Consider the following 17,205-nt stretch of genomic DNA (forward strand, 5'->3'; position numbering starts at 1 on the left):
TGAGGTCGCGCCCGCCAGCTCCCGAGATTCCCTGGGAGTTGTGGCTTCCGTGGCAGGTGAGGCGCTATCCTGCACAAGCGTCCTTCCCTGATCCGTTGGCTTCAGACCCAGCCTAGTACGCTTAAGAGCTCTGGACACCTCTAATTGGGGACTCTAGCAAAGCTGAGTCACAATCTGAAAAGGTTCACCCAGTTATGTGTCTGTGGCATTTATGTATCCGGTGGTAATACTGGAAAACAAAATGCTTTGGGTCACGGCCAAGACTCATAAAGTAGCCGTGTTCAAGAATCAACATACTTAACTAGGAGAATCAATAACACTATCTGGATTCTGAGTTCCTATAGAAACTAATCATTCTGAACTTCAAAGGATAAAGGGGGATGCGAAAACTGTTCAGAAGCAAAAAGCTAAAAGCCCCGCTCATCTAATTAATACTGATCTTCATAGATGTTTTTGGAATTCATTGTATATTCTATTCTTTTTATCCTATATGATTTTCAGTTGCTTGGGGACAAGCAACAATTTAAGTTTGGTGTTGTGATGAGCGGATAATTTATACGCTTTTTGGCATTGTTTTTAGTATGTTTTTAGTATATTTTAATTAGTTTTTATTATATTTTTATAAGTTTTTATTTAAAATTTACTTTTCTGGACTTTACTATGAGTTTGTGTGTTTTTCTGTGATTTCAGGTATTTTCTGGCTGAAATTGAGGGACCTGAGCAAAAATCTGATTCAGAGGCTGAAAAAGGAATGCAGATGCTGTTGGATTCTGACCTCCCTGCACTCAAAGTGGATTTTCTGGAGCTACAGAAGCCCAATTGGCGCGCTCTTAATTGCGTTGGAAAGTAGACATCAGGAGCTTTCCAGCAATATATAATAGTCCATACTTAGCCCGAGATTTGATGGCCCAAACAGGCGTTCTAAGTCAGCTCAAGAATTCTGGCGTTTAATGCCAGAACTGGCATAAAAACTGGAGTTAAACGCCCAAACTGGTACAAAAGCTGGCGTTTAACTCCAAGAAAAGTCTCTACACATGAAAGCTTCAATGCTCAGCCCAAGCACACACCAAGTGGGCCCCGGAGGTGGATTTTTTCACTAAACACCCTAGCTTACTCATTTTCTGTAACCCTAGGTCACCAGTTTACTATAAAAACTACTTTTAGTGATTCATCTTGTACCTCATGACATTCTACACATTTCATATTGTATCTTCTACGGCATGAGTCTCTAAACCCATTGTTGGGGGGAGGAGCTCTGCTGTTCTTCATGAATTAATGCAATTACTACTGTTTTCCATTCTATCACGCTTGCTTCTATTCTAAGATATTCATTCGCACTTCAACCTGATGAATGTGATGATCCGTGACACTCATCATCATTCTCACCTACGAACGTGTGCCTGACAACCACCTCCGTTCTACCTTAGATTGAATGCATATCTCTTAGCCTCATGATTCAGATCAGAGTCTTCGTGGTATAAGCTAGAATTATTGGCGGCCATTCCTGAGATCCGAAACATCTAAACCTTGTCTGTGGTATTATGAGTAGGATCTGGGAAGGGATGACTGTGACGAGCTTCAAACTCGCGAGTGTTGGACGTAGTGACAGACGCAAAAGGATCAATGGATCCTATTCCGACATGATCGAGAACCGACAGATGATTAGCCGTGCGGTGACAGTGCATTTGGAACATTTTCATTGAGAGGACGGGAAGTAGCCATTGACAACGGTGATGCCCAACATAAAGCTTGCCATAGAAGGAGCTTTGCGTGCATGAAGAAGAAGATAGTAGGAAAGCAGAGATTCAGAAGACAAAGCATCTCTAAAGCCTCAACCTGTTCTTTATTACTGCATAACAAGTATTTATTTCATGTTCTTTTACTTTTTACAATTAAATCTGAGAATTATTGATATCCTGACTAAGAGTTACAAGATAACCATAGCTTGCTTTAAGCCAACAATCTCCGTGGGATCGACCCTTACTCACGTAAGGTATTACTTGGACGACCCAGTGCACTTGCTGGTTAGTTGTGTGGAGTTGCAAAAGTGTGATTGTAATTTCGTGCACCAACGCGTACGCGTAGTGTGGCTTGTGCGCCACGCACCCCTCCCGCGCGTCTCTCGCACAACTCTCTGTTCAATTGCGCATACACATACGGCACGCGCGTGTCGTGGACGCTTGCGCGTCGATCCCCCCTTTTTTATGCAGTATGCAGAATGCAAAAATACAGAATGTATGAATGAACATTGACAAAAATAAAATAAAATAAAACTAAGAATAAAATAAAAGATCATACCATGGTGGGTTGTCTTCCACCTAGCACTTTTAGTTAAAGTCCTTAAGTTGGACATTTGGTGAGCTCCTTGTCAGGGCGGCTTATGCTTGAACTCTTCCAGGAATCCCCACGAACGTTTGCAACTCCAATAACCTCCAAGATCCTATACTAGGCACCTAAAACCTTCAAGCAAAACAAAGCAAGTGACATGGCCCCAAGAGTGTTGATTGTTTGAATGAATTTCGGGGTCCCAAACCTTGCTTTTGCACCCGTCTTCTTGTTGATAATCATTTTTCCAACCGGGTAGTGAGCAATTAGAATTCTCACTGAGACATCCAAACAACCGTCTAGACCCATTCAATCAAGCTCTACACCAATCCTTGCACTTCAACTTTGAGTATGCAACCGTATTGAACCTTGCATGACAACTCTTACCACGAACCATCTCCCTCTTACTCTTATAGCCACAAAGAGCTCTAAGTTGCCCGTCCATCTCAAGCAAAGCATATTCAAGTGGGCTAATTAAGTTTAGAGATGAAAGATTTACCCACTTGAATGAAGGAATGGATGGTGATGGTTTTGGGGGAGAGGCCTCCAACAACTTGGGCAAGGTGATTTCCAGCTCTATTCCCTTGAGCTCTTCCTTGACAACTTCCACCTCTTTGTAAGCTTCTTCAATTTCAACCTCTTCTTCTTGGTAGCTTTCTTCCAATTCAATCTCTTTCATTACTTACCAAGGGCATGGGAGGTTGTGCTTCTTCTTCTTTAATCTCCACCTCTTGATCAACCTCTACAAAGTCTTCAACCATGATATGCCTCGGAGGTTGTACACCCTTCTCAACATCAACATCAAACACCTTAGAAGGAGGCTCTATGACTGGACTTTCCCATGGAGGTTTCGCATCTCCCAAGTCTTCAACCACTTCCTTTTCTTCTATAATTTCGGCTTTCTCCACTTGCTCTAGTACAAAATCAGACTCCTCCTTGATGTTTTCCTACAACATGATTGTAACCAAACTCATAGCGAAAGGGGTGAGAATTCATAGTAGTCAGAGAAATAAAAATTAATAAAAATAAACTCCTAAAACTAGAAACACGAACAAAGAGCGAAAAAGCAAAATTATTTAAAATAACCAATAATTGGGTACACGTTTGCAATTTCCCGACAACGGCGCCATTTATTGATGGAGGAGAAAATCAACCAATTAAGAAATTATAGTAAGAACGGCGTTGTAAGTACAGTTCTTAACCGACTAAAATCCGCTTATCAATTTAGAAATGTTGTCACAAAATTTGAATAAAAATACTAGGAGTATGAATCCCAGGTCGTCTCCCAACGAGTTGACAAAAGGGTGCTATCTTATTAATCATGAGGTTTCCGAGAAATTTTGAGAGTTGAATGACAGAAAATAAATAATTGTAAATTAGCACAATGAAAATTAAAAGAGATTTATATATTCAAAATAAAAAGCCTTGACTGGGGGAATGATTAATTGGAAGTTCTATCCTTGTTGGAATTCTTTCAAGTGTAGTATCAAGAGGTTGTTGTTTTCTCTTAGTTAACCCTTACTAAATAAAGGAAAGTCAAGTGATTGAGCTAACTCTTATTCGCAAATCCTAATCCTCTCCCTTGGGAAGGACTAGCGTTAGTAAATAGATAATTAGCCAACAACTTCCAATTTAACTAATCACTTGAGCATTCCAACTCAAGGGTCTCCTTTTAATCAACCCCCAAGTCAAGTTGGGAGTCTACTCTGTCAACATGAATACCATCTTCGTTGTTTTATAAGAGAAGTAAAAAAGAGATCATAGTAATTAAAATCAATTGGAAGCAATTAAACAAATAATAAAATTTAAATGGAAAAATACCTCTTGCATTAATAAATTCTAAAAGCAATCCAATTGTAACTCTGAACAAAGATTAAGGATATGGAAGAGTAAGGGAATAATAAAACAAACTAGAATAGCAACTTCAATGGAGGTAATGACTCTTCTCAATATCCAAAGCAAAAGCATAAAACTAATAAACTATGAATGTGTAGAAAACCTAGAGGAAGAGTGATTTCTCTCTAAGATTCTAATCTAAAATCTAAAACTATGCTAATGAGAATGTGTATTGAGCTCTGCATGTCTCCTGGCTCTAGTCTGTGTTTCTGGACCAGAAACTGGGTCTAAACTCGGCCCAAAATTGCCCCTAGTATTTTCTGTGATTTCTGCAGATCGCGCATGTCACGCGTACGCGTCAATCACGCGTACGCGTTGCTGGTCATCTTTGCGTGTCACGCGTACGCGCCAGGCACGCGCACGCGTCGTCTTGCAGAACTCCAATCCACGCGTACGCGTCAGGTACGCACACGCGTCGCTGTGAAAATCTCCAGATCACGCGCACGCGTGAGCCATGCATGCGCGTCAATGCTCGCTGGTTGTCTCCTTTATTTCTTGTACTCCTTCCATTTTTGCAAGCTTCCTCTCCATCCTCCAAGCCATTCCTGCCCTATAAAGCCTGAAAACACTGAACACACAGATCACGGTATCGAATGGTATAAAGGGGAATTAAAATACACCAATTAAAGGCTTAGGAAGCAAGTTTTTAATCATAGAACAAAACTAGGAAGGAATTGTAAAAACATGTAATTTGTATGAATAAATGTGCAAAGACTTGATAAAAAATCACTCAATTAAGTACAAGATAAACCATAAAATAGTGATTTATCAAAAGGGCATTTGGAGTATTGAAAGCAAGATGAGAAATTTTAAAAGGAAGATCATTTTATCTTATTAAGCCTCAAGAAAGAAGTATAACTGCTTGTTGCCTTTTGCATAAGGACTTTGCTAGGTAGACAATGGCTTTTGTGAACAATGTAAATACTAAATAATGAGCTCTAAAATTGGCCCAATAAAGTTAAAACGCACTACACCCTAAATTACCCACCTAAATCTTAATATTAGGATAATCATCCACACACCTAGTGAAATGAACATCCGATATATCCATTGTTCACATTGTTTAGTATTTTCATTGTCTACCTATACTTTTTCTTTGTATAATCATATTAGAAGAGTGATGGTTGTGAATCCTATTGATGAGATAGAAGATCAAAATATGCTTGGAGTAAATAGTGAGATAATCCACAATATTTAGACGAATGATGCTTAGGGTAGATGGAGGAATCAACTTGTATAAGAAATGTGGAACCAATAGAAGAGAAGACATCACGCTTGATAATTGTGTTCATTTTTCTATGTGTGAGACCGTCTATTGTAACATTAATTTCATTTTATTGATGTTTTTGTGTTCTTGTATAAGAGATGTGCATGCATGCTTATTAGTGCTAGTAATTTTTGGCTTTTGAAACTTCTTTGTAACTTTGATTTGGATAATGGTGAAGTTTTTTAATACATGTGATTAGAATGGTTGAGATTTGTTTCATATAAGTTTAACTATGGATTATGAGATGAATTATGAATTATAGAATTTTTAGAAATTTAGATAAGTATTTTTGTGCTAATTTTAATTGTGATAATATTAATTTTAATTAAAAATATTTGTTATTAGATGTATTTTAGTAAATTTAAAAAAAAAAGAATTGATAATATTTTAATTAAATATATTTTTTATTAAGAGTATTTTAGTAAATTTATTATTATAGGTATTTTTGTAAATTCAAAATGTAAAAAAATAATATTTTATTAGATTTATATCTAGTTTTTTAAGAAAACTAGAGTCAATAATAATTTTGGTTAAAAATATTTGATATTAGGCATATTTTTAAAAATAAAAATATTTTTTGTCCAAAAATAATAATATTAACCTTTTAATTGAAAATATATTCATATGTAAATTTTTTTATGTGTTTATTAAGTTTAATAATTATTATTTTTTTAATTTGAATAATTAAGGATAATTTTGATATATTATATAATTAGATAAATATTTTGTACTAATTTTAATTATGATAATATTAATTTTAATTTAAAAAATTTGATATTAAAAATATTTTAGTAAATTTAAAAAAATTAGAATCAATAATAATTTTAATTAAACATATTTTGTTATTAGGAGTATTATAGTAAATTTTTTATTAGAGGTATTTTTATAATAAAATATTAAATGTAAAAAACTAATAATATTCAATTAGTTTTATATTTAATTTTTAAAAAAATTAAAAACAATTGTGTTGAGTTTGGAAAACTTATATGATAATCAAATATTATTAAAATATAAATTAAAAAATTATTAAAATTATTATTAAGTATTTTATTTAATAATTTTCAATTTTGATGATTTTTGTTTAAGTGTGCAGGCATCAAATTAGTTTTTAATATTGAGCCAAAAGCTAAACAAGTCTAAGATGATTATTGAATTAATTTAGGCTTGTGCAAAATTATTCAAGTGGCTGAAATCCAAAATTGGCCCAAGTGATAAAAGTCCAGTTTGGTTACTAAACATGTTTAATCCAATAATATTTGTTCTCTTCAAGTAGCTAAAAGGCAAAGAAACAAGTGGCCCAAAAGTCTTGATGGAAGCCATTCGATGATCACAAGAAAATTTTCTCAAGATACCAAAAGTTTAATACGTGACTTTATGCCTTGGTAATTGGAAGCTAAAATTCAATTGAGTTTAATGTACTTTGAAAGCTTCACACGTTACTTTGTCTTGGGTGATGGAAGTGGGAATTCAGTTTGATATAATACTATTTAATGCTTCCACAAAAAACTTTCTTTTTTCTCTTCTCTCTCCTCTCTCCTTCGATCACATCTATCCATCAGAGAAGAAGATTGAAGAAAAGTGAAGCCTCTGAAAAAAAGCCTATGAAAAAAGGTTAAGAAAGATTGTTGCTACATAAGGAAAAATTTGGAGAAAGACTTCAAGATTTTGTTACCAAGAAAGGAAGAGATCGGCCTCGATCAAGAAGCAGATCTACCTTGGTAAAATATTTATTTTTGTTTTTGTTCCACCAAGAAGAAGATAGCCTCTGAGTCTCAAGCTGGAAGAAGCAAAAATGGAAAGCATGAAGCTAGCCTGGGTCAGACGCTCATCAACGATCAGAATCAAGACTTGGAGCCAAAGTAAAGTTCAACGGTTCAGATTCAAGATGCATGAAGGAAAAGGTTGAAAGAGAAGATTGAAGGTAGGGTTGCATGTTTGATTTAGTCACTGCTTCTACCCTCTCTCTCTTCTATCACGCCGTTGTTGCATGTGTATTGGGAGAAGAGAACTAACATGTGTTGAAGAAGGTTTCAAGCCCTGGAAGCTTCACTCCTCTATAATAGGGGTGAACGGCCAAGGATTGAAGTAAGGAGTGAGAGCAAACGTTTGGGTTCCCATAACTCTTTGAGTTATTTATTCTTCTCCTTCATGGCTTTAATTGAATAATTCTTTTTCTCAATTTAGTCTGTCTGTGTTTCATTAGTAAAAAGAAAAATGTGAGGTTTTGTAAGAAAAAGCCAATGAGTGAAAAAAGGCAGAGAGTTAAAGAAAAAGTCATAGTTATCTCAGAAATTCTTTGTATGTATTTCTGTTTTGTTGTCATGATCCTGAGGGGATTCCCTTGCAAGTTGGTTTAGCACTTTGCGGATTGAAAGCTAGGTTTGAGTCCTAGTCAAGTTCAGGTTGGGTTGGAATCTGCACTTGTTTCCTTGCAAGTTGGGTGAACATTTTGCAGTTGAAAGCTAGGTTTTAAGTCCTAGTCAAATTCAGATTGGGTATAGAATCTGGATTTGTCCCAGCTTCTTTCATGTCTCTCAACTCGACACGAGACAAAGCAAAAGTGTCTCTCAACTCGACACGAGACAAAAGCAGAAATATCTCCTTAAAGTTCTCTAAAAAGCATAAATTAATATTCAGCAAAAAGGGGTTAAGATTCACCCCCTTCTCTTAGCCACTGATTACCATCAAATTGATATTATAAATATTTTTATCTAAAAATAATTATATTAAATTTATCTTAAAATATATTTATATGTAAATTTCTTTATGTATTTATTAAGTTTAGTGATTAGCCTTCTAATTTAAATGATTAAGAATAATTTTAATATATTATATAATATAACTAAAAAAATTAGATCCAATTAAAGAAAAAATTATTCATTTTCAAAAATATTATACAAAATTTTAAAATATTAGATTTTATAAATTCAACATAAAAATATTATACGCCAAATACTTTTATTTTTAAATATTATATTTTCAAAAATGATATTTTTAAAAATAAAAACTAATGAGAAGTGCTAGGGGCAGCAAGTTTTGTAATTTGTAATAATCATTAGTATTTTTATTGGTGTGAAATTCTATTCAATAGTGTAAAATTATTCATTTTTTTTACTAGTTAAGTGCTGACCAAATTTTAATAAAAATATTGGCCTAGATTTTCTCAAAACTAATATGTGAACCAAAATACCAAATGCATATGAGTATCATAGGTAGGAGCACTTTTCAGTCTTGAACTCTTTGCATTCCATTTTATCATATTCTTTTCGGGGAGTGGATCATCTCCAGTAAAAAAAAATTGGATGGTGTCAATTGTTTAATTTTATCTTTCATTATTCTCTCTTATATTTATTTTTGGTCCTACTTATAAAATCTCTCTATATATAATCTCTTTATATATAATAGGAGAGCAATACATGGTTTGTTGAACGACAAGTATATTAGTTTGTTGAATGACAAGTGGTGCTTTAAATAATCAATAAGTGTGGCACCTGTAAATAATAACCAAAAATCAATTCTCTAAAATCAATTCTCTCTTTTCTTGACCTTTGGTCCTTTGCTGCGTCTAGGTCACACACAAGCTTGACCACCGTTTTATCGAGTAAATACCCATAGTCGTCTCTGAGATTTGTGTAAATACTCAATGTAATCCTCAAGACCCTGATTTTCCTATTATAGTCCTCCAGATAGTGATGAGTCATCACCAGAATGCTGATGTGACCTCTATTTGCCACGCTGGAGGGGTCTAATAGCTATATGAGCTGGCCAATTTTCAATTTGTACTCAAGTTGGTCCCTCCCTTTATATTTAACCCTAAATTTTCAAATTTTCGTAAACTTCATCTCTTCTTCTTGTTCATTGCACTCTCTTCATTCCACAGCAATCAAATTCCATTGCCGAATTGAAGAATGTGGTGAACGGCAGTGAAGCTTTGATGACAAGAATGTCTGATAAAGATGGCATTGATTCTGTGATGTTGGGTTGGTCGTTTGATAAAGTAGACAAGGATACAGTTGATTTCCAGATGGAAAGAGATATACTTGACAAGTTACGACCTCACGCTAATTTGAAACAGTAACAGATCGAGGGTTATAGGGGTACAAGATTTTCAGATTGAGTGGTACATTCTTCCTACCACAACATCACCAAAATATCAAAGAGTGTTCATCTTGACAACCGGGTTGAAGGTTTTAAAATAATCCACTCCAGCAGTTTGAGTGAATTCTTGAAAAACTAGTTTGGCTTTATGTCTATTTATACTCCCGTCAGAGTTTAATTTAAGCTCAAACACCTATTTACATCCTACCGATCTCTTTTCATTGGACAATGTGGTAAGTGACCAAGTCTGATTTTTTTGTAAGACAGCAAGCTCTACATTGATTGCATTCTGCCATATCTTGTTATTGATAGCCTCAGCATAGGATCTAGGTTCTATGTGTTTAGGCTGTGATGTGAGAGTGATAGACAACTCAGAAAAAAAAATGGTAGGAAGTTGAGTGAGTATTTGGGACTCAAAAAATAAAATGGTTGAATTTTTAAAATAATATTGTGTCAATTGTTGAGAATTATCAATTGTGTCAGTAAAATTTGATTCATAAAAGTTATATGAGAAATTCAAGTCATTGTTGTGCAGCTCATATGAGGTAATCATGCATTGAAAGTCCTCTAAGTATGCAGATTTTCTCTTTTTCCTTAATGATCTTCTAATATCATTTAATTTAAGGTTGTAATATGTGTGCAGCATTGTTGTTGTGACATGATGGAGGTGATGATGCAGATGCTTGCTCATTGGGTATAACATGCAATGTAGGTGCAGTATTGGTGTTAGAATTTGATTGGGTGAATGAGGATTCAACGGATATATTATTAATAGTGTAGAAAGAATCATCAAATATAATGAGTTTATGCATATGAGATGGTTGAGTAATGTCAGCAACAATGTTTAATTTGGCATTATACATAGAATCTTGTAATGTAACTTTTAAATTACTTTGATATTAGTATAACAGTCAATATTTACTTCTCATGTAAGTTAAGACTTTCATTAGACATGCCTCTGTATATTGATGAATATTGAAATGTTCTATTGGATTATGATTTCAGAAAAAAAAGTGGTAATGGTGTTGAAGAAGGTTAGTGCAAAGGGTCAGATCATGAACTGTTTATTTTCTTTTTTATCTTGGTGTTCTTCACCTAAACTCATTTGAGATTGGCCCTTATTTGTACATAAAAGAGAGATACCTCAGTTTTTGCAAGAGGATACAAGATTCTTGGACATGCTTTAGTGTCTATTAATCAAATGAAAGCCATTTTGGTATTTCAAGGCAGTAGAATTTTATATATCGTGCGTCTTTAAATCTATTGTGGTGTCAAGCTCTCTTTCATGTCTCCGTTATTTATATATCGACAATTGTGGGAGTTTGAAATCTGTGGCAACGCTATGGATGACAGTACCTCAATTTGAACAACTCTCATTAGTGGCTTGCCTAGAGATTGATTTGTTGATACAAGGCATCCACACTGTAGCCTCAGATTTTTTAAAATCAGCAACATCAAGAAACTAGTGAGCTCTGCAACATTCATGCAAACGAAAAATTTGGAGATTTAGGGTTAAATATAAAAGGAGGAACCAACTTGAATACAAATTAGAAACTGGCCAGCTCATATAGCTATTAGACCCCTACAGCGTGGCAAACAGATGCCACATTAGCGTTCCGGTGATGACTCATCACTAGAAATATGTCCAAGGACCACTTTGAGTACTCAAAATTCCATCTAAAGGACTAAAATAAAGAAATCGAAATCTTAAAAATTACATTAAATATTTACGCGCGAATATCAGAGACGACTATGGGTATTTCCCTTTTTATCCATCGTATAGAGCGACAAATCAAATTTAATTCAAAATTTAAATCTGGGATTTATTTCTCTTCGAAGCCCGTCCCTTTTCTCTCCTCTCACACGTTCTCCTTCCAGCTCATTTTCCCACCGTAGCAGTGAAGAAGAAACCACGCCGGTGAAGGGAAGCGCCATGGAAGAAGCAGAAAAGGGAGATGACGGATGCAACGGCCGCGGTGAGAGAGATTATCGTCGCCCCTGAATCAATTGAAGAGAGAAAATAGAACAGTTAGGGAGAAAGGAGGCTACACCGAAAGAGAAAGGAAGAGGAAGGAGGTGACGACAGTGATGGAGGCCATCGCTGCTGCTAAATCCACCGACGGAGAAGAAAGTCATTGGAAAGAGGGGAGAGAAAAAAAATTGTAAGAAGAAAAGTAGAGAGGAAGACCTGAAGCAGGGAACGTGGGAGAGGAGGAACCCTTCAGCTACCATACACCGCCGCTTCACCGTCGTCACCGCCGGAAAGGACCATAGCCACCGTGCCATTGACCTGGTATTTCTTTGCCCCCCTTATCTGTTCTGCCTCTTCCATGGTATTGCTTTACACGGTATAGTACTACTACATAAGCTAAGAATTCCCTTCAGTATAGAAAAAAATTTTAAATCTGCAATTTAACATTTTTGTTCTGGATATATCTTCTGTCTTTTTTTTGTCAATGAATCGGTCTCATATGTTCTTATTTTGCAGATCCATGCCATGTTTGATTTGGGTTATCTGTGGGGATTTAATTTAAAGTGAGATTTGATCTAGGACAAAGTCATAATTTTGGTTTTGCAGTCTAATTCTCATTCACAATAATCATTTCTGTCTCGTAGCTTCTTCAATTTCTCTAATTCTCACTGCATTAATTCTTAATTCTGTGTTTGTGAATTCATCTCTTGATTGCAAAAATGTTGTCATTGTTCTCATTCTCACTCTCACGAATCATGTTAAGGTACTCTCCTTATTCTGTTCCCCACTCCGCTTTCCGTCTTTGCTTGCCTTCAACTTCATCCCTACACTCTCACTCTCACTCTCAGTCCCACTCACATGATAAAGATGTTGATTTCTTCACTCGCTTGCTCTCTATCTCTATGCGTCCTTCTCCATCCATCAACTCCTTTAACATGATTTTGGGGGCTTTTGCCAAGAGAAACGATTTCCCCACCGCCATTCTCCTTTTTCAGAAATTGCAAGCCAGGGGAATCGCTCCCGACTTGTTTACTTTGAACATCTTAATCAATTGTTGTTCCAGCATGGGTCGTATGAAGCTTGCTTTCTCTGGGTTGGCCAAGATTCTCACGATGGGTTATCAACCTGATACGGTAACATTGACAACAATCCTGAGAGGTCTCTGTCTCTGTGGTAATGTTGAGAAAGCACTACACTTTCATGATAGAGTCCTGGCTTTAGGATTTCAGTTTAATAAAGTTACTTATGGGACCTTGATTAAGGTACTCTGTAACACCGGATACAGATCAGCTGCTATTCAAGTGTTGAGAAAGACCCTACCATTGCTTGGGATTATTCCTAATGTCATCATGTACAGCGCAATTATTGATAGCCTGTGCACGGAAAACCTTGTAGCTGATGCTTTTTATTTATTCTCTGAAATGCTTGCTGAGGGAATTACTCCCGATGTTCAAAGTTACAATATCATGATTAATGGCTTCTGCAAAAGTAAAATGCTAGATGAAGCCTTGATTCTCTTTGAAGAAATGCTTCGTAAGTATTTGGTTCCAAACACGGTAACTTACACCACTCTTATTGATAGCTTGTGCAAATCAAAGAGAATCTCTTGTGCTTTGGAGCTTTTAGTCAAGATGCATGATAGAGGTCAACCCGCTAATGTAGTCACTTACAATTCCTTGTTGAATGGGATGTTCAAAAACCAACAACTTGACAAGGCACTTAAATTATTCTCTCAAATGAAAGAGAGTGGCATTGATCTAAATATAGGCACTTACAGTATACTTATTGATGGCCTATGTAAAGGTGGAAGACTTTCAGATGCAAGAGCGATTTTCCAAGATCTTTCTGCTAAAGGCTGTCCTCCAAATGTGAGGACATACAATATTATGATCAATGGACTCTGCAAAGAGGGCCTGTTTAAAGAAGCATTGACCCTGCTGTTGGAAATGGAACACAATGGTTGCTTACCAAATGCTGTGACTTTTCTAACTCTTATTCATGCTTACTTTGAAAAAGATGAGAATGACATGGCGGGAAAACTTCTTCAAGAAATGATTGCTAGAGGCTTATTGAATTGATAAAAGAAGGTAAGATACATCAACTGAAATTGAAATTACATCTCTATTGTTGCTGAATATTATCATAGTTCTGTAAGTCAGAGGACTTTGGCAATGCCATAACATCAATTAATTTTGCACTTTCGATTTTTGCAATTGCTATCATCCTTTTTAATTCCACTGCTTTGTTGATTCTTTTGATGATATTCCTAGTTATAGCTTACAGGTTTAGTGTTTAAGATCTCTTTATAGCAATTGAGTGTTCTTTACTGTTATTCTATAAGATGATATATTTATCATGCTAAGCAAAACTAAAAAGATTGAAAATTTTGTTTTGTTGTTTGTTCTCTGCTATTCTGCTGTGCAACTTATCTTTCCTTATCTTTGTAGGAACCGTGTGTATATATATATATATATCAAACCAATTCCTGACTGTTTTATCATAAGCAACCATGAACTATTGTATATTTGATTGAATCCTCCAGGAATTGTCATTAAAGGAAAATTAAGTAGGTATCGAGGATTTATTCTTAGGCTTTATGGTTTTCATTTCCATCTTAAAAATAAACCCACCTTCTAAAATGCATGTCCCTTCTTTTCATCAGCCTAAGCAACATCGAGTTAAGGTTAATATGGTTCAGTTATCTCAAAATTTTTTACCATTTTCTTAATGAATTCTAATCAGTTGTATTGCTTGGAAATTGCCCTGCTGAAAATATCTACATTATCAAATACTTTTTCGGAGACATTATTCCATTGTCTCTAAGTCTCTGTTTATAAGCATTTTCAAAAAACTCTTACTGGTTTGGAGTTTTGTTGCGTGGTGTTGTGATGGGGGTGTTAAAAGTGAAACAATACAGAACTCTTTGGAATTGCATTTGATTTTATTTGGTGAATTTCCTTGCATAATTATTGTATTTATTTATTTATTTATTTTCAATCGGATGTTGTATGATATAGCTTCACTGTTCATATTTATGAAAGTGATTTTGATCTTGTATTGGTGGTTGACTTTGATTGAGGCTTGACATGGCTTTCATCCTTGTTACGTATGAGTAAATATAGCTGGCTACACATTAATCCGTGTTATATGTATAAATTTAACTGGCTAGTGGCTACACATAAATCCAAACAATGTTGAAGCTCTCTAGTGTGAATTTTCCTTTATACTTTGATTTGTGTTTGGCCCCTTCGGAATCAATTGTGAGACACTAGAATTCTTCTCAACTTATTCGGTTTCTAGTTGAATCCATACTCACTGGATTTCAAGCTTCAAAAATCACTTTTCTCATGAAACAAACAAAAATCACTTCATCTCAAACGAATAAAATATTGATGTTGGTATAAACTTTGGAAGGTCGATCTTTGCATTATAATTAGCTTCATTTATATACTTTCATTCTAACTTTGTGTGGTGTGTGCTGCATAAAACAGTTTTTGACTTGAGCAAACAGTACTCCAAATAAACATTTGATACTGCAAAGGGCATAGTTTTGCTTTATGGTGAGAGTATGAATATACAATGTGTTTTGATATTGCAAGTTCATCAAGAACAAGATGGCTCTGTCATCAAGAGTTGTTTCAGATTCTACAGAAAGGGAAAAATTTAACATAGTTAACCAATTCTTTGTTCATTTTCACTGAAATACAAAATGGGAGCAAAAGTTGAATAGTATTTTTTATTTTTTATTTTTTTCATTTTTTTGGTTTTCGTTATGCAATCTGCAATGGAGTTCTTTTCAGGTTCTACCATTTGTAGGCACAGGTAATTTAACTTTTGTTATGTCATTGAGAAGTTGTGGTTCTACCTTGGAGCAGAAGGAAAAATTGATGGTGCTGGCAATTGTTGGCGCTATAAGTAGTGACCGCTAGTATATTTAAGAACAGTGCTAGGGAACTAAAAGGGTATTAGCCAAAAATTAGCCAAATACCTTTAAGTGAATCCAAAATCTCTACGAGTTAATATATATGGATGTTTCTTTTGCTAAGTATCAGAATGTTTCTTTTGCTAAAATATAACTGGATATGTAATTATTTTTGCTAAAATATAACTGGATATTTCTTTTGTTAAGTATTAGGATATATTTTTTTTCATATTAAATGAATGTTTTTTTTATATTTTTGTAATTGTTCAAGGACTCCTTTTGACTCTGATGAATATGAACGGGTGGAGTGAAGAACTAGAAATGGAGCTGAGGGAGGTTATTGAAGTTGTGAAGAGAAAAGATGTTGAAGATTATGAGAGGCTTGGAAACAAGGCACTGAAAGCAAACAAGATTCTGGCCATTGTAGGCCCCTTGCTCACTGCCATTGCAGCTTTGGGATCTGTGTTTGTGGCGGGAATAAGGGTGCAGGTGTGGTTTCTGCCATGGCTGGGTCAATGGTAGCTGTAGTCAACGCTTGAGCATGAGCGGGCAGTAGAGGTGGCAATATGTACCCTACCCGCGGGTACCCAACCCGACCCCACCCAATCGGGTAGGGTTGCCAATCCGATCCGCAGCGGGTAGGGTAGGGTGCGGGTAGGGTTTTCGTACGGATCGGGTAGGGTGCGGGTTGAGCCTCAACCCTACCCGACCAACCCGCACTCTATATATGTTTATGTTATATACTTATACAAAAATATGTTTTTAAGTGGATGTTGAATCAAAGACCTCGCATTAAATGCAAAAGATCCTTAACCACTAAAAGAAAATCATTAATTGATAATTTAATATTTTTTTTTTTACATAAAAATCAGTTCTATTTTAAATTATCATCAAGTTATATAATAATGTATATTTTTTGTAACCCGCGGGTTAAGAGCGGGTAGGGTTAGGGTTGGAATATTCTCAACCTGCAGGTAGGGTTACGGTTGGATCCAAATCCTACCTTACCCTACTCATTTGTCACCCCTAGCGGGCAGGTAGGGATGGTGTTTGAGATGTACAGAAACTGTGGTGGGTTCTTCAAGCAGTTAGAAGAAACAGTTGAAGCCACGCTTGAAGAGAATGAGTTTGATAAGAGAGAGAATGGACAAGTGTTTGAATTGAAGGTGGCTTTGCAATTGGGAAGAAGTGTGTCTCAGCACAGAGAACTCACTTCTAAATCAGCTTCTTGTCGAGCCGAAGGGATTTCCATTGATGAATTTGCAAGCAAGATGTTCTAATCGTTTATTAACTATATCTATATTTCTTAACCTGACACTCTGACAGTGAGAGAGAGGGGTCTATGTGTGTAATTGTTGGAGGTGGGTAGGTTAATGTGAGAGAGAAGAAGAAGATTTTTATAGATTTTAATTAAGTTTGTTTAATTTAATCAATTTTAAATTTTTAAATTTTGAATTTAAAAAATTTAAAATTAATTAATTATTAATATAAATTAATGTGGTTTTGTTTAGTTTTTGGCTGATAAACTCTTGATTCCGTATACTTTTCCTATTTCTATTTAAAATCTTTTGTTGCGTCATCTTTTAAATACTTCTCTATCTCATTTTTATTGAGTTCACTTGGCTTTATTTTTCGTGTTTGCTTCTACTTTTTCAAAGAATCTTCAATCATAATGCTATCATTGTCACTTGTCTCTAAACTAGAATTTGGTTCAATATCTGAAGA

At 35.3% G+C, this 17,205-nt stretch overlaps 1 protein-coding gene and 1 pseudogene across 2 annotated transcripts; both read left to right on the forward strand.

The window, feature by feature from the left end:
• Positions 1-11,332: 11,332 nt before the first annotated feature.
• LOC107644260 (uncharacterized) lies at positions 11,333-16,284 on the forward strand. 2 transcript variants are annotated; one of them, XM_088487623.1, is made up of 3 exons: positions 11,333-11,879; positions 12,075-13,645; positions 15,752-16,284. In XM_088487623.1, exon 2 carries the CDS (start codon positions 12,278-12,280, stop codon positions 13,634-13,636), a length of 1,359 nt encoding a protein of 452 aa, XP_088343749.1. In that variant the 5' UTR covers positions 11,333-11,879; positions 12,075-12,277; the 3' UTR covers positions 13,637-13,645; positions 15,752-16,284. The 2 variants fall into 2 exon arrangements, with proteins under 2 accessions (XP_088343749.1, XP_020958513.2); XM_021102854.2 differs by having other exon boundaries at positions 11,335-11,879; positions 12,322-13,645.
• LOC107641185 (putative F-box protein At4g22030 pseudogene) lies at positions 15,752-16,928 on the forward strand (annotated as a pseudogene).
• The last annotated feature ends 277 nt before the right edge of the window (positions 16,929-17,205 follow it).

This window comes from Arachis ipaensis, chromosome B5, assembly GCF_059453495.1.
Source record: "Arachis ipaensis isolate K30076 ecotype BB chromosome B5, ASM5945349v1, whole genome shotgun sequence".
Taxonomy (NCBI): domain Eukaryota; kingdom Viridiplantae; phylum Streptophyta; class Magnoliopsida; order Fabales; family Fabaceae; genus Arachis; species Arachis ipaensis.

Coding starts and splice junctions, on each gene's coding strand:
- LOC107644260 (XM_088487623.1), top strand. CDS start 12,278: ATGTTGTCATTGTTCTCATTCTCACTCTCACGAATCATGTTAAGGTAC.